This window comes from Colossoma macropomum, unplaced genomic scaffold, assembly GCF_904425465.1.
Source record: "Colossoma macropomum unplaced genomic scaffold, Colossoma_macropomum, whole genome shotgun sequence".
NCBI classification, from domain to species: Eukaryota; Metazoa; Chordata; class Actinopteri; order Characiformes; family Serrasalmidae; genus Colossoma; species Colossoma macropomum.
Window position 1 is genome coordinate 14,184,447 of NW_023494808.1, and position 16,750 is coordinate 14,201,196.

Sequence of the window (16,750 nt, forward strand, 5' to 3'; positions counted from 1 at the left end):
ATGTACTGGTCAGTTCATAGATTTAATTTTTCTTATTCTTAAATCCACAGCTCCTGGACTTACAGGCATTGTGGGAGGCCGACCTAGAGTGTGAGTATTTTACATGAGGCATTTTCCTTTGGGAGTAAACATACAAGTGAAGGCCATTTTAGTGATAGTATTGCTTTTAATGTTTTGAAGTATTGTTTTGTGTTTCTCTGTGTCCAGATCTCCAGTACTGAAGCCTTTTTTCTTCCTATATCCTAAAACAGAACTTAAGGTACAGCACTTATTCATATGTGTCACATTAATTGAATAATTAAAAAATACTGAAGTTACTAAAGTGCTAAAACTACATACACATTATTGTTCAAGTAAATTTGGTGCTTATTAGAATAAATGTGTTGAGCATTACAACAGCTATGCCCCAACCAGATTATGGACTTTGCAGCAGAGTTTTGTTTCAGCCTTGATATGCTACACATGTAGCTAATCAACATTACCAGCACTCTCTGAGTATTACAGTTGGAGCTAGCGGGGCAACAGATCTTCACAGAAGCAGTAATAAATGATTGGATGGATTATTTACAAACCTAAATTCTAAAAAGGTTGTAACAGTATGTGAAATGATAATAAAAACAGAAAGCAGTGATTAGTGGTTTGACCCTGTATTAAATTACAATATTAACATTACAAAAGCACAGTATTTCAAATTTGATGCCTGCAACAAGTTCCAAAGAAGTTGCAAACATGGTTACCACTATGTTACATCATCTTGCCTTTTAACAGCACTTAATAACCATTTGAGGACTGAAGACAACAACTGATCCAGTTTTTAAAAGTGGAATTTTGGCCATTCTTCCATTTTATATCAATCTTTAGCTGTGCATTTGTTGTTGTATTTTGTGCTTAACAATGCACCACTCATTTTCAACGGTAGGCAGGTCTAGACCGCAGGCAGAATGTGGCTTTGTGTTGTCATGCTGAAATAAGCATGGACGTCCTTGAAAAAGACATCATCAAGAAGGCAGTATATGTTCCTTCAAAACATGCAGTTATCTTTATGTTAATGGTGTAAATAAAATAAAAAATTAAATAAAAATAAAAAATTTGAACAGTTGACTTGTCATACCACAATATATGTCTGCACTGTGCGTCTGTCTATTTCAGATGAGCTCAAGCCCAGAGAAGTTTGTGGTGTTTTTGGACGTTGTTGACTTATGTTGGCTTCCGCAGTGCAAAGTACAGTCTTAACTTGCGTTTGTGGGCGCAGCAACGAATTGATTATTGAAAATGGATTGTCAAAGTATTCACAAGCACATGTGGTGATATCCATCACAGAAGCATGCCAGGTTTTAATGTAGGTTCATCTGAGGGATCGAAGGTTTGTTGGCATTCAGTTGTGGTTGTCAGCCTTGTCCTTTTTTCACAGAGATCTCACTGATTTCCCTGAATCTTTTGATGATAATATGCACCATTGACGATGAAATACTTAATCCTTGCAATTGATTGTTGAGAAACATTGTTCTTAAACTGATTATTCCTTGACGCATTTTTTGGCAAAGTGGTGAGCTGCGACCCATCTTTTGTCATGAAAGACTGGGCTATACCCCACTTTAATTTCACATACTTTCCTAACTTTTTTGAAACTTTGTAATTGTCTCCAGAAACATACAGTATGTATGAATACCTGATTTTAGGTCAACATCTATCTCAATGGAGAATTGGTGGAGACGTTCAGAGAGGCTGACTCTTCTTTAGCTGAATGGCGCGCCCCCTCCCGCCTTCCCGAAGAAAATGTTTACAAGCCCACAGGTTTGTTTAGTAGTCACTTACTTTTAGAGTTGGTTTAAAATTTTTAGTTAATGAAAATCATGTGTTTATTTTTTTATTATCTAAAGAATATTAACTTTAAAACTGATTAGGTTAGGTTCTGATTAGCTAGGGTTCATCTTTCCTAAAAGTCTTCATTTATGACATCTTTTTGTGATTATACAGGGGTGTTCTTCCCCCCACCACATTAGAAACGTGGATGCCAGGCCCATTTATGCTGTATGCTCTGCTTCTCATTCACAATGGCTTTTCGAAAATAGCAGCATCTTTGCAGTACAGGTGTCTTTTGCAGTAAATATTCTAGTTCATTCCCAGTTTATGTGGAATATTCATGTCTACAGTAATGCTAAAGTCACTGTACTCATTTTTTCACATTTTCAAATTTCTAAAATTTTCAAAGCAAGACATATTAGCCTATAACATAGCTCTTTTATCATCAGCACTGAGTCACTGATCTTGAATAAGGGTGGAATGTTTTAAGCAGGCAGACTAAACAAAAAGTAGGCTTAAATCAGGCCTTCCATCACACATAGTATTAGGAGTCTGACCCAAGGGATCAGCTACATAAAGAGGGTTATATAAGAACGCTGGTCCTGTTGTTTCGTATTGCTTGTTCTACAGTGCTTGTGTTCCCAGGGGGCTTTGTGAGTAGGCCACTGAAAAGCGCAAAACTCTTTTCAGTGTTTTGGCAGGACCAGCCTTGGCTTAACAAGCAGCAAGACCTTCCAAGTAATCAGGACCATCCTTTCATTAGAGGTTAGCATTACAACACGTGCAAGTATGCAACACACTTTTCTTGCACACACGCATTCTTAAATCACCTTTGTCATGGGAAAAGAGACATTGACCATATTACAATATATCATTGTATTTACTTATTCATTTTCTTGCAGAAACTAACTCTCCTAGGCATATCTCATAGCATTGAGAGAAAAGAAAGCAGTTCTAAACACTAGTTTCATTCTATTGTTTCTTTTTTTTGTAGAATTGCTAGTTTGGTTGTCAAGACAGCAATGAAATTCATTCACCCCCTATTCCAGACACTTTTACACAAGCTTGTGGAGCCCTGGGGGAAGTATTGTAGCATGACATTTCCTTTCCAAGTTTATATTGAATTATTGTGTTTTTTTTTTAAGCCTTTTTTAAAGTTTTTTTGCCTGGTCCAAAGTCTCCTGGTTGAATACAATTACATTTCTCCACATTATTGTACTTTAAATTAAGACACGTCTTAAAAATTTGAGCTATTGAGATTAACTTGATGAAGGAACGATAGAATGATTACAACATCACCCCAGACAGGACAGCTTCTCAATAGTAAGAGTAGTGAACAGGTACTGTCAAGCTTGAAGGGAATAATGTTTATAAAAATGCTATCTGGTTGAAAATTTTCATGCTAACTAATAGCAACTCCCCAACTCTTCAGTTCAGTAGTGCTGCTTATTTTAACAAGCACATTAAAAATGTGATGTAGCACTTACTATTGAATGTTTAGGAACATTTCATCAGTTATGGATGTTTGACCAGTCACAATCAATGCTAATTGCAACAGCAATGCTCATAAACTGTCAGTGCATACCAAATTTAATACTTTTAAGATTTTGATCCTTTTGTCTGTGATCACTGAGACTACTCGTTTTCAGTTTTTTCAGTATTTGCAGTTTTAAATGTTTCACTTTGCTCCGAAACATGAACAGAGAAATGACTGGGTGCACAACCTCAGGGTACCCCCTAGGGGGCCACAAGCCTCCACATGAACATTGTCCTTACTGAAAGTTTAATTCAAGTGATTATTTCCATATATAAGCACATTGGATGATTTGGTCAGCAAGTGTGGGTCTTGTTGAAAACAATAATAAGTTATTAAATGATAAATAATACATCATTTACTTTAATTCTCAATTTGCATTAATTTATTAAGTTATTGGCCTCAAGAATCCTCATAAGGCATTGTGGATACTAACTCTGTTAAAACTTAATTCTTTGTGTTCCATTATTTTATTATTATTATTATTATTATTATTATTATTATGGAACCAACAGCTCTGTTCATCATCATGGATGCATTTAATATATCTTAATTTTTATACAGCTTTTTACCAATTATTTTAAATCAATTAAGTTGTAGAGTGTTAGCATCATATTAGAATATTTTAATCATGTATCTGGAAATAAATTGGTTTTATATTATTGAAAACAGTGATTCCATACTTTTCAATAGTAGTGTATGCCAAATCTTTCCGGATTCCATATTATTCTGCATACTGAATAATAATCAATAATTCAAGCAGTGTTCCCATTTGCTTCTAATGTATGTCATTAATACATGTTAACATGTTAATGCATTTACTGCATGCACCTAATTTAAATTTCATTTTTTAAGTTTTTTTTATTTTGTTTTTCAGACCTGCCCACTGGCCCGCACAGTTGCAGACTTGAGGATTTGGCTTATACACGAAGTGGAGACAAAGGAGACTCTGCAAATATTGGTGAGTCGTGCCTTTTTGGCTGTATATTACGAACTTTATTACTCATAAACTCCTCTGTAACTTTCTGCAGTCATAAACTTATCAGCCTTATTTATGGGAGATTTATGGGAGCCCTGTCCATTCAGGGGTTGTATAAGTGGGCTGAGTTCTGTGTTTGGACATGCTTTGTTTACATGTCTCTTGTTGAAAAAGTCTTATATGAAACCCAAACATGCAAGTTCCTGTATGCCTAAACATATACAGTAAGTGATACTATATGAAAATGTATACATTAGGGCTGGAAAATATGACAGTATATATCATTATCATGATAAATTATGTCACAATACAATATGCTTTTCTGAACATATGCATATCATCAGTATTTGTAGAACGCTGACCCATGTACATATCACGTTCTTACATATGTGCTTAAATGTTGTTTAGGTTTGTGGTACTGCTTAAAAATTACTCTCAGGTACAACTGTTTTTCAGAAAAAAGAGTATTAAAAGTTTACGTTTTTAGTAATCTAAAGTTATGCCAACAATATGGCAGCATATTCCAATTTGAAATTGCTAATTAAATTGTTTTTACAACTGTATTTCGTGTGTGAGTGTACATCATTTAAGACATAACTCAATTTCAAACATTCAAATGCAAAACATGTACCTGCATTTGCATTTCTGTGTATAATAACTGGAAAGTTAAATAAGAAAAGCAAAATCCTTTTGACATTTTATTATCTGATCTATTGAAAACGGAATAACAATGGCCCATTTGCAACTGCATTTTTCATCATTGCTGCGTTCCAGCTCTGCCAAAATGTGTTTGCAACCCTCTTTGCAGCTGCATTCTCACTGTCTACAAGGCACTCTTGTCAGTCAAACGCTGTGAATGGGACGTTAGGAGGGACTTGCGTGGGTGTGTTTTAAAAAAAAGTCTGAAAGTTACGAAAAAAGTCTAAACTTTGGTGGTACTGGCAAATAGCTAGACACCTTTTTTACAATATGGAGATAGCAACAGCAAGCTTAGCTGACATTTAAATACTTGCCAACCAGGCCAAGTGATCACTGTTGAAAGTGATTGAGATCTTGTTGTCTTGTGCGATTCTTGACCAACTAGAAGAGCTTGTGGCTGGCACAAGCTCCAATGTTGGTGACATTGTGACTGGCTTTGGGCAGAGGCTCGCAGGACTGTTGGAGGAAACCTGCATTAACAATGCCCTTCACTTTTTAGTGCTTTCTCTGCTTTAACACACCCATTACAAATATTCAGAGGTTGGTTTGGCACAAACTGGGCCCAGTTTTTTTTGTCTTATTGTTAAGATTACTATAACGCTTGCTCCATCACTTCCTCTTAAAACATGTCACACTCACTTCCTCTTAAAACATGTCACACCCACAGCGTTAGATTGACAAGAGTGTGTCATTGACAGTGAAAATGCAATTGCTAATAATGATGCAAATACATTTTCATTTTGGCAGAGCTGGACTGTGACAATAAGGAAATGCAGTTGCAAATGGTTGATTGTTATTTTAGTATTATAGTTTTAAAAGGACTTTGCTTTTCTGTATTACATTTTACAGCCAAATTACCAGAAATGCTAATGCAAATACACATTTGCACAAAGATTCACCCTCACATGGGAAATGCAATTGTAAATAGACTATTTAATTAGCATTTTCCATTTTGCATTTGAATTTGAAGAAAGTCTGAATATGCTTCCATACAAAAGATGTATGCTTTCGCTTGTGCGAAATATTGTATATAAATATTGTATTTAATATTGCAATTCATTTCAGGGGTCATTGCAAGACATCCACTTTATTTTCCCTACCTGAAGAGATTTTTGACTGCTGATGTCGTGGAGAAATACTTTCAGCATCTGATTAAAAAGGATGAAACGGGGTTGCCCTCTGTGACACGGTAAGCGTTGTGGAAAGCTGCATTTAGCTTACTGACAGCCATTGTATATGGATACAAGAGCACCACTGCTGTGCTTATGTGAATATTTGAGCTTTCCTTAGACATGTGTACAATTTCTTTATCAGATTAAGAAGCAGAAAATTTTTTAAATGACCATATTAGAAATCTTTTTTTTTTTAAATAATGGTGTGTATATATACAATATTTACTACAGTTGAAATGCATTGTTTGATATTGTGTGTCTATACATGTACACACATGTACACATACACCAATGAGCCAAAACATAATGACCCAATATGCAGTTGGTCCTCCGTGTGCCACCAAAGGCCCACCAAGACAAGACCTCTGAAGGTGCCCTGTGGTATCTGGCACCTTAGCAGCAGATCCTGTAAGTTGCAAAGTGGAGCTGTCACAGATTGGACTTGTTTCTCCAGTACATCCCGCAGACGCTCAACTGGATTGAGATTTGGAGAATTTGGAGTCCAGGGCAACACCATGCACTCTTTGTCATGTTTCTCAAACCATTCCCAAACAAGATCTGCAGTGTGTCAGGGCATATTCTTATCTAGCTGAAAGAGGCCATTGCCATCAGGGAATACCACTGGCATGAAAGAGTGTACCTGGTCTGCAACAGTGTCTAGGTAGGTGGCATGTGTCAAACTGACGTCCACATGAATGCCTGGACCGAGGGTTTCACAGCAGAACACTGACCAGAGCTTCACAATCCCTCAACAAGCTTGTCGTCTTTTCACAGTGCATCCTCGTGCTGTCACTTCTTCAGGTAAACCGTGCACATGTACTCAGCCAGTCCATGTGATGTAAACAACAATGGGATGCATTGGACCAGGTGACCTTTTTCCATTGCTCCAAGGTCCAGTTTACGATGCTCGCATGCCCATTTTAGGAGCTTTTGACAGTCGACAGGGGTCAACATGGGCACGTTGACTGCTCAGTGGCTACGCAGCCCCATGCACAGGGCATGATGCACTGTGCATTGTGACACATTATTGACCGGAAGCACACCACAAACACCTTGTCATTTTGGAGATGCTTTGACCTAGTCATTTGACCATAACAGTTTGGCCCTTGTCAGAGTCGCTCAGGTCTTCACGCCTGCCCATTTCTTCTGCATTCAACACATAGACTACGAGAACAGACTGTCTGAAATATACCAGAACTTGACATGTTACAAGGTAACAGTCATTCACTTCATCTGTGAGTGGTCAAAATGTTTTGGCACATGGGTGTGTGTGTATATATATATATATATATATATATATATATATATACACCAATCAGGCATAACATTATGACCACCTTATCAGCTCCACTTACTATATAGGTGCACTTTGTAGTTCTACAGTTACAGACTGTAGTCCATCTGTTTCTCTGCATACTTTGTTAGCCCCCTTTTACCCTGCTCTTCAGTGGTCAGGACCCCCATGGACCCTCACAGAGCAGGTACTATTTGGGTGGTGGATCATTCTCAGCACTGCAGTAACACTGACGTGGTGGTGATGTGTTAGTGTGTGTTGCGCTGGTCTGAGTGGATCAGACACAGCAGTGCTGCTGGAGTTTTTAAACACCTCAGTGTCGTTGCTGGACTGAGAATAGTCCAGCAATCAAGGACTAGAGGATGACTAACACAAACTGTGCAGCAGCAGATGAGCTATCGTCTCTGACTTTACATCTACAAGGTGGACTGACAAGGTAGGAGTGTCTAATAGAGTGGACAGTGAGTGGACAGTGTTTAAAAACTCCAGCAGCACTGCTGTGTCTGATCCACTCGTACCAGCACAACACACACTAACACACCACCACCACGTCAGTGTTACTGCAGTGCTGAGAATGATCCACCACCCAAATAGTACCTGCTCTGTGAGGGTCCATGGGGGTCCTAACCACTGAAGAACAGGGTAAAAGGGGGCTAACAAAGTATGCAGAGAAACAGATGGACTACAGTCTGTAATTGTAGAACTACAAAGTGCACCTATGAGTGTAGAAACAAGTAACAGTGTGTGTGTATATATATATATATATATATATATATATGTGTGTGTGTGTGTATTTTTATATATGTATATATACACATATATACATATATACACACATACAATGTTGCCTAATTGCCTAAATACAATACAATATACAATGTTAATAACAATAGTGAAAACTGCAAAAAAAGCAGTCTTTTTGTGCATGAATGTACATCTGAAAGAATGTCTGTGTCTGCATGTTTTATGGGCAGTGAAGGTGGTGCTGGAACTGTGATTAAATGCTTTGTAAGGGCTGCCTCATGCTGGGTTTTTACACATCTGCTCTCCACAAACTGCGTGTGTGTGCATGCACGCACCTTTGTGTGCATGTTTGCATTTCTCCATGCAAGTGAGTGGACAAGCAAGAGAGAGACTGGTGACTGTAATACTGTAAAGTACCTTTCTGAAGTATGTGTGATTTGCTCATAGGTATGAGCTGCCTGGTATTTGTGGTTTGAACTTCGTGCTACACAACTCTCTTGGAGGGGGAGGGGTGGCTTCTCTAAGGAGTGACCCTCAGGTACTGCACACACAAACACAGCCATTAGCAGACATACTCACAGGTCTGTTAAAGAACAGCTAAAAAAAGAACACATTTATTCCAACTGTGGAAAAAGACAAACACTATAAAACCAACAATTTCAGGCATGTAAGAAATGGGTTTTTGGTACAGTTGATAGAATGGGTAATTTAATCAATCAATTTGATATATAGACACATTTTAGCATATATTTTGGGTAATGTAACTGTCCTTGCAACATTTTAATGCAAAAACATGCAAAATAAATATAAAAACACAAACATTCAAACAGCTTTTAAAGGGCCCATTTTTATGACACAGAAAGCAGATAGCTGGCCAGACTCTAGTCTCGCTGGGCCAGACATGATCTCGTAATGAGAATACACATCTGGGGACAGCTTGTTAAACATTTGGTGAAATCTAATGCTAACAAGCATATGCCCCTCTAAACCCCACCTCGAAATTCCTCCAGTCCTCTAGTCTTTTCAAGTCCTGAGTACAATTGATAACACGAGCAAAACAAGCTAGCTAGCGAGACGCTGTCATTAGCTAACATAACTTTTTTTTTCCTTGCATGTTCATGGGATACTGACAGGCTTTTGTTGTCTGTTGTTTGGACAGTGTCCCTTAGCTTGAACTCTGGCTTCATGATGTTTGGTCCTTGTCAAAGTCTATGTCCCACACCTCACATTTAGCCAAAAATTTCTCATAGTTTCTGGATTTTTTGTTGCGAGATTATGTATGGCCTGTCAAGACTAGCCACACTCTAATTTAAAATGAATAATTACTTCAGATTTGGTTCTATAGTTATTTCTTGCTTCATCATGAAAATGAAGTTGTTTTGGAGCACTGTGTATCTAAAATGATACAGGGACACATTTCATGTAACTCTAAAATGAAAACAGCATACACATGGAGGACTGTGGGTAATTAACGTGACTTCAGAGTGCACTGCTTATTTCTTTTGAAACAATGTTATATTTCTCTTCCTGTCAGGGAAAAGCTTATGGACAGATGTTGCTGGACTACAGATTGACTGGCCTGCCTGATCTCACGTCATTGGTAGACTGAGGAAAGAGGGTGCTGTGAGGAAATGTAATAAATACAATAAACATTCAGACAAAAAGGACAGGCATTCTGTGAGTGACTCACTCTTCGTGCAAGGCATTGTCTGACTGTTTAGTGAACTTGAGTCGATAAGCTAATCAGTATCTTGAGCTAATGTGCATGTATTAAGAGTATACAGTGAACATGATAAATACTGACTCAAGCACTAATTGTGGCTATATGTAATTAATATAATTCAAGAGATTTACAGCATGTAGTTTAGACAAGCAATCAGCAGTCTAGATTTTGGAACAAGCATGCTTATCTGCACTTATTGGCTACTTTTGTATTGAAATTTTGTATTAAATGGCATTTTTTGCATTGCATTTATTGATACTTGGTAGTATTGGAGCATTCCAGTCAGTACCATAAAAGTATTTTGAGACCCAGCCTTATGCCCCATTAATTGTAGAAGTTAAAACAATTATAATAATTCAACATGCTTTAAGTTTGTGCCTTGATGAGCTATTATACAGGTATTTTCCTTTTTAAAGAAAATTGTGAACTAATTAAAATGTACATTGAAAAATAAAATGTTTTATTATTATAATTACTGTGAATATATGGATATTGATATACTGAGGTTATAAGAACTTGTGTCAAAATCATTTTCAGCTCCAGTTCTAGAGACCTGCTATTTCACACACAGTTTGATCTTTTTCAAACACCTGATTCTCTCTTTATGAATCAGGTTAAATCAGGTATGTTAAAGCAAGAAATGGTTAAGGGCATGGTTCACCAGGACTGGAGCTGAACACCCCTGCACTGTGTTTATTTTCAGACATATTCACCCACTACTGAGTTGTAAGGAAATGACTTGTACTTACAGCTAGTGAAATTGGACCACTGTGATGGTCATGGCTAAAGGTTGTTTTAAATCAGAAGCTTAAACCGCCAATATGATGAAGCAAATGCTGTATTTAGGATGGTTTGTTTGATTGGCTGTTTCATGTTTTGAGAGGTGTTGTCACCGCTTTGGCAGTGGTTGTTAACAGGCTTTTGAGAATAGTAGAAAGCCTATTGACAGAATTGCTTTTGCAGCTCTGCTGAGTTCTCTTAAGTTGTCCACATGCTCCAGAGGTGACACTGGAGCCATAAACCTTTGAAGACTGGAGTCGCTACCTACTCTTGTTACTTACGGCTCCTGTTGACACAGGAAGTGAAGGAGCAGGAGGGTGGGGGTGTGTCTGTGTGTGTGTGTGTGGCTGTGTGCGCTGAAGTCAACCTAATTGTTGTATTGGTTTCATGAAAGAAATGTGAATAACTCATTTATCAATTGCCCACAGACAGACTCAGCATTTTGTCATTATGTGGAGAGCGCCTTGGCCTCATTTCAATGCATCGCGAGTAAGCACACCACATACACACTGATGCAGAGTGGATTCACCCTTCAAAATTCACACATTTATCACACAGCCTTGTTCAGCTGACCCATGCAAACACTGGGATCCTGACAGACGAAAAGCAGCGAAGACAAATATCTTGTCATTTATCACCCACTGTCTTTTTAGAACCCTGCATGGTGCTCAACCCCAAGGGTCCAGAGTAATCCCCACTAAATATTCAGCATTTACTCCTCAATGGGAGCCCTTTGTTGCTACCAAGACGAACTGATTTCTCATCTTGTCAATCTTCACTCTTCCACCAGTCCAAAGAGGCACGGGGGTGGGGAGAGTGCCCATGCACACGCGTGCGTGAGAAAAGCATTGGAGAGAAGTCTGCGTTTTTCTTAACATTTCTAATTTACAACTTAGAAGAAATATTCTTATTTTACACTTTATTTTATTTAGATTTTGGCAGAATATAAACAAAAGGAGAACTTAACAACTGACAACAAGCTTAACAACAAGCTTCAGGCTTCTACTGCAATAGGCAGTTACTTACTTACTTAAATGCCCTCCGTATGTTTATGTTGCAAGATTACATTTTTAGTTGCAGTTTAGTTCTGACCACATTTTTCTATGTTCTTTCATACTTGTTCTTTAGAAGCCGTCTTTCCACTGGAAGGGATGGAGGATAATTAGAACCATATGGAGAACTAACTCTCTTACAATGGAAGCAAAGTACGGCAAACTAGCTCAGGCGGACCAGAGATGAGTAGAATATCCTCAAGTAAATGCCTTGTTACTGCAGTTAAAATGCTGCCTTAAATTCGTAAACTATCAGGTAAAAAAAATACTCCAGTGGACCTTACATCCTGGATCTCAATGTGAATGACTAAAACAGAACTGAATACAAAGTAGATTCCTTTATTCACACAGTCGCAAAAGAAATAATTTCAAAAATCACATTCATAAAATTTTACTTAGTCTGACACAGATTTACTTTGTTTTTTGTACACATCACTAGAGGACACCCAGAGTTTCAGGTGAAACTTAAAGATGTCTAAGTGCTCTTATTCCAGCCCATTTACTGAAGCCAACCTGTAGGCAAGTTTAATGCTGAATTTATGATACAATTCTCATTCTTTGTTTCCAAGCTGACTTGTCTACAGACACTTTTACAATATAGTATGGAGGCAGTAATGTAAGTCAGATTTCCACGTTTAGTAAATCAACCTGACTTTTAAATGATGTTTAAATACTGTTATGATGTAGAATTTGCTTTTGACTTCGGATATGACTTTGAATTAATTAACAAATTATGACTTTGGTGTATATTGTAGGTTGACTGAGTGTATTGTGTAGGAACCAAACTTTAACGTAATGTTTAGCTACTTTTTTGAGGTAGGGTTTGGTATGAAGGCTTCATTGTAGTTTGGTTACTGTATGGTAAATCAGCCAGACTTCCCCTGATGTTTAGCTACTTTTCTGATTTTGCTTCTTAGCTGACTTTAAACTGAAATTATGGGTTTGGATTAGAGGCAGTATTGTAGTTTTGAGGTAACATATGTTAAACCTGACTTGCACATGATGTTTAGCTACTTATCTGATGTAGGCTGTTTCTTTGGTGACATCTTCAGAGAAGAGACTTAAAATTCTTCCTCACAAAATCTGTTTGGGCTTTCTGTCTGACATCTTCAGACACATGACTTTAAACTAAAATACTTCTTCAAAATACTTTGGTTTCTGTGTCAACCAGACTTCCACATGGTGTGTTGAGCTACTTTTTTGAGGTACACTGTTTCTGAGCTGATTTGTCTTAAAACATAAGATTTTTGACTTTAAATGTTATTTGCTTTGGAGGCAGTATTGTAGTTTTGAGGAAATGTATTATATGTTAACCAGACTTCCACATGATGTTTGGCTTCTTATCTGGTGTAGGCTGTTTCTCTGCTGACTTGTCTTCAAAGACAAGACTTGAAACTAAAATACTGCTTCTAAATCTTCAGTCTTTGGAGGCAGTATTGTATTTTGGAGGTAGTGTATGGTATGTCAGCCAGACTTCCACATGGTGTCTGAGCTGATGTCTTCAAACATGAGACTTATGACTTTAAATGTACTTCGGTTTGGAGGCAGTATTGTAGTTTGTACAGAGTATCCTAAATCAGCCAGATTTCCGTTGTTGTTGGCCTACTTTTCTGTTGTAGTCTTAAAACAGACTTTTAGCTGGGCTTTGGTGGCTGCATTGTAATTTGGAGAAGGTATTGTAAATTAGCCAGCTCATTATTTTGTTAGACTTTATTTTGTGTTTAGACTTTAACTTAAATTGCCTCAAATTGAGTCACAAAGTTTGGACAGTGTTGTAAGTCATCCAGACTTCCACAGCAACTTTTCTGAGGGTACTTTCATGAGGTAGATCACATCTCTGTTTTTTCCCCACTTAGCAAGACTTTCCAAAACATCATCAGTGGTCATGGCTGGCTGTCTTGTCTCTTTTTTCATCGTGTGTGAGTATGTGTGTGTTCTGACGTCACGCGGCGAGCAGAAGTGCAGGCACTGGCTGGCTAACGCGAAAACTCGCCGACCCTCCGTCCCCCTTCGGCACGATGCTGGACTCGCTGGCGCTGTTGCTGGAGAAAGCCTTCCTCCTCGCCCATTTCGACATTTTCAGCGTGCTGCTCTCCAGCGAGGAGAAGGACAGGAAGGTGGAGAATGCGGCGGAGGTGGAGAGGGAAAGGCGCCTTCAGCAGCAGCGGCTCCGGCGCGGCGACCTCCTGGAGGTGCCTCGCACCCTCTTCATCCACTTCGGCATCTATCTGGGCGACGGCAAGGTGGCCCACCTGATTCCCGACATCCTGCCGGCGCTGACGAGCGATGAGCACCGCATCGGGAGGGTGGTGAGCAACAACCGGCTGCTGCTCGGCGTGCTCTACAAGTGCGCAACCATCCGCGTGGACACGCTGGAGGACTTCGCGTACGGCTCGCCGGTGCTCCTCAACACCATGGACGACGCACTCAGGACGCGACCGCTGGCCAACGAGGAGGTGGCGCTCCGGGCCGAGAAGCTCATAGGCAGGATCCCGTACAGTCTGCTGTGGAACAACTGCGAGCACTTCGTCACCTACTGCCGCTACGGCACCGGGGTCAGCCTGCAGACCGACAAGGTAGTTCAGTCTGCTTTTTGTCCACAGTGTAAATTTAAATGAATCATGCAGACTTACTGCCTCGAAACAGTTAAGTGACTTAACAGGTTTGAGCTGAAATAACTATGTTTTAGTTATAGGTACTTATTATTCTGAATGATCCACACTTTTTCAGCATGTAAGATTAAGTTAGACAGCCCAGCCATTCAAGAGTTTCAGTTGAGCTGGCGGTACTCCACATTTTCTAGTTGTTTACTCTGGATTTCGCAAAGCTTAGTTAGGTTATCCTCTCACTGCATATACTCATCGGTGTGTAATGCAATGGTATCAACTCCATCATTTTAAATGGACTAGTTCATACAGTAACTACCAAATGGCTGTATGTTCAACAGATGCATGTTGTCTTATCCATTTCTTCATATAGTAATGAAGTAATGGAGAAAGCAAGAGTGATCGATTTCTGAGGACTCAAATGGTTTCAAGCATCTTCACCATTCTGTTCAGAAAGTGCTCGAACACTGGTATTCACCAACTGAAACCAGTTTACAGGCTGATCTGGTAAACCTGAATACAAAACACCAGAATGGTGAGAATAACAAAAGCATGCACCCAAACTTAACATTTTACCATGAGAATATGCTACTACACAAAAATGGCATTATGCAGAGAGTGCTAATGAAAAAAAAATGTTAATTAACTGAAACCAACAAAACTGCTAAGAGTGCTGGGAAGCTTTTTGGGCAAAAGACTCTTTGGTCTGTAGGACTTATCCAAATTAATTGATAATAACTAGATTTACCTAAATAAATATGATATATAATACAAGAATTAATAAGTGTTACTATATTTACATTAGTAAATTTAACAGATGATTAAAGTAATCCAAAAGAAATTAAGTTAGTGCAAGTGTTATGTTTTACAGTGAAGTGAGAGTGTTGAGTCATGTAGACCTCTTTAACCCTTACTGGATGCTTCCGTTTGAAGCGTGAACTAGTTAATTCTCCTTGGTACTCACCAAAGAGACTTAAGCACCCTTCTTCAGGGGTTCATGGTAAAGACGATGTGTCTAGAACCATGAACACTCAAAGAACGATCTAAATCCATAAACAGTTGTTGGCAGAGTTTCCATGATGGAAAACCTGTTGTATAGGGTTATTTAACCTTTTAAAAAGGGATCTATTGAGCAAGAAAAAAGGTTCTTCTGCTGTCAAAAGAACTTTTTGGTACTATAAAGAACACTTTGCCAAGGGTGTAACCATGACAGGAAATCCACAATAGTCATTTCCAATCCCTTTAGACTAGCCTGATGGGTTAGTAATGAGGCTCTTGAAGGTCAAAGGTTTCAAGAAAGATTAGGCTACTAAAACAAGACTAAACATAATTACACATCACCAAAATGTACTTTGGGAGGAAATGTGCTCTGAATTTACCTGATTCAAATGGGCACATAAACTTAAAATGGAAATAGTGCCTTTAATTTATTTGATGAGCTGCTTGAAATGTGTACATCAGTTCTATATAAAAAATCAACATGTTTCAGTTGGCTTGGGCTACTTGTAGCAATAATTCTAATTGTGAGTATAATTGATATAATCGCAATAATAATTGTGATCTGTTTCACGATGTGGAACCAGTGTACTCATTTTAGTCAAAGCACTTTTTTGTGTGTGTATTTCGCGCATTAGTTTACGCACAAAAGCCATTTCCAACGAAAAATCCTATTTTCAAGTCAGCGGCAATATGTTCCTCAGGAAATCTGGGTCATTTTGGAGTGCAGGGCTGAACAACAGCTTCTTTGAGTGTAGAGGGGCAGGTTTAGGTCCAGCACACCATTGCCGCCAAGTCTCATGGATTCAGGAAATAAGTGCAACATGACTAACTTTGTTCCCCTGTTTCCCCTCAACAGTTCTGCGAGTGCCTGAAATCCATCATCCGGGATCAGAGGAGCGTGCTTGTGGCAACAGTCCTCGGAGTGTGTTGCATGCTTTTCATGGGATTATCACCCTCCACAGCACTTCCAACCCTCCTCATCCTCTTCATCTTGTGGATGGCTGGATAAGAGACTTTTCTTGCTGTGCTCATACCCGGCTAAACCGGATCTGAGTGCTGTTTAATATTCAACTGTCTGCTTTCACGAAGACATTGAAATATCATTGTGTCAGTTTGATAGTTGGATATGTTTAGCACAGTTTAACAGTATTATGTTAAAGCTAACCCCTTATTTTTTGTACCTTATTCAGTCAACATTAATAAATGTTGAAACAAGCAGTACAAAAATTGTTTCTCCATATAACTGCTTTTCTCATGACCTGCTACAGCACTCTACAAACAAACCGGGAGAAAAATGACTAGATCTTAAAAATGCCTTTGTTGCTGAGTTCTTATAATCCTCTCCTTCAGTATCTGTGTTTAAAT

General features: G+C 38.6%; 2 protein-coding genes across 4 annotated transcripts in view; both read left to right on the plus strand.

Moving 5' to 3' along the window:
* Positions 1 to 10,420, plus strand: part of LOC118798187 — a 29,337-nt gene extending 18,917 nt beyond the window's left edge. For 2 of the 3 annotated variants that reach the window (XM_036557554.1, XM_036557556.1), the window contains exons 14-21: positions 51 to 90; positions 208 to 259; positions 1,680 to 1,794; positions 2,494 to 2,568; positions 4,215 to 4,298; positions 6,081 to 6,204; positions 8,673 to 8,763; positions 9,760 to 10,420. In XM_036557554.1, coding sequence (XP_036413447.1) covers positions 51 to 90; positions 208 to 259; positions 1,680 to 1,794; positions 2,494 to 2,568; positions 4,215 to 4,298; positions 6,081 to 6,204; positions 8,673 to 8,763; positions 9,760 to 9,834 — 656 coding nt within the window. In that variant the 3' untranslated portion in view covers positions 9,835 to 10,420. The remainder of the gene's footprint in view (positions 1 to 50; positions 91 to 207; positions 260 to 1,679; positions 1,795 to 2,493; positions 2,569 to 4,214; positions 4,299 to 6,080; positions 6,205 to 8,672; positions 8,764 to 9,759) is intronic. The other variant, XM_036557555.1, reaches the window with a different exon arrangement.
* Positions 10,421 to 10,583: 163 nt separating this feature from the next.
* On the plus strand, positions 10,584 to 16,723 carry LOC118798188 (lecithin retinol acyltransferase-like). Its single transcript, XM_036557557.1, has 2 exons — positions 10,584 to 14,356; positions 16,242 to 16,723. Exons 1-2 carry the CDS (start codon positions 13,799 to 13,801, stop codon positions 16,392 to 16,394), a joined length of 711 nt encoding a protein of 236 aa, XP_036413450.1. The 5' UTR covers positions 10,584 to 13,798; the 3' UTR covers positions 16,395 to 16,723.
* The last annotated feature ends 27 nt before the right edge of the window (positions 16,724 to 16,750 follow it).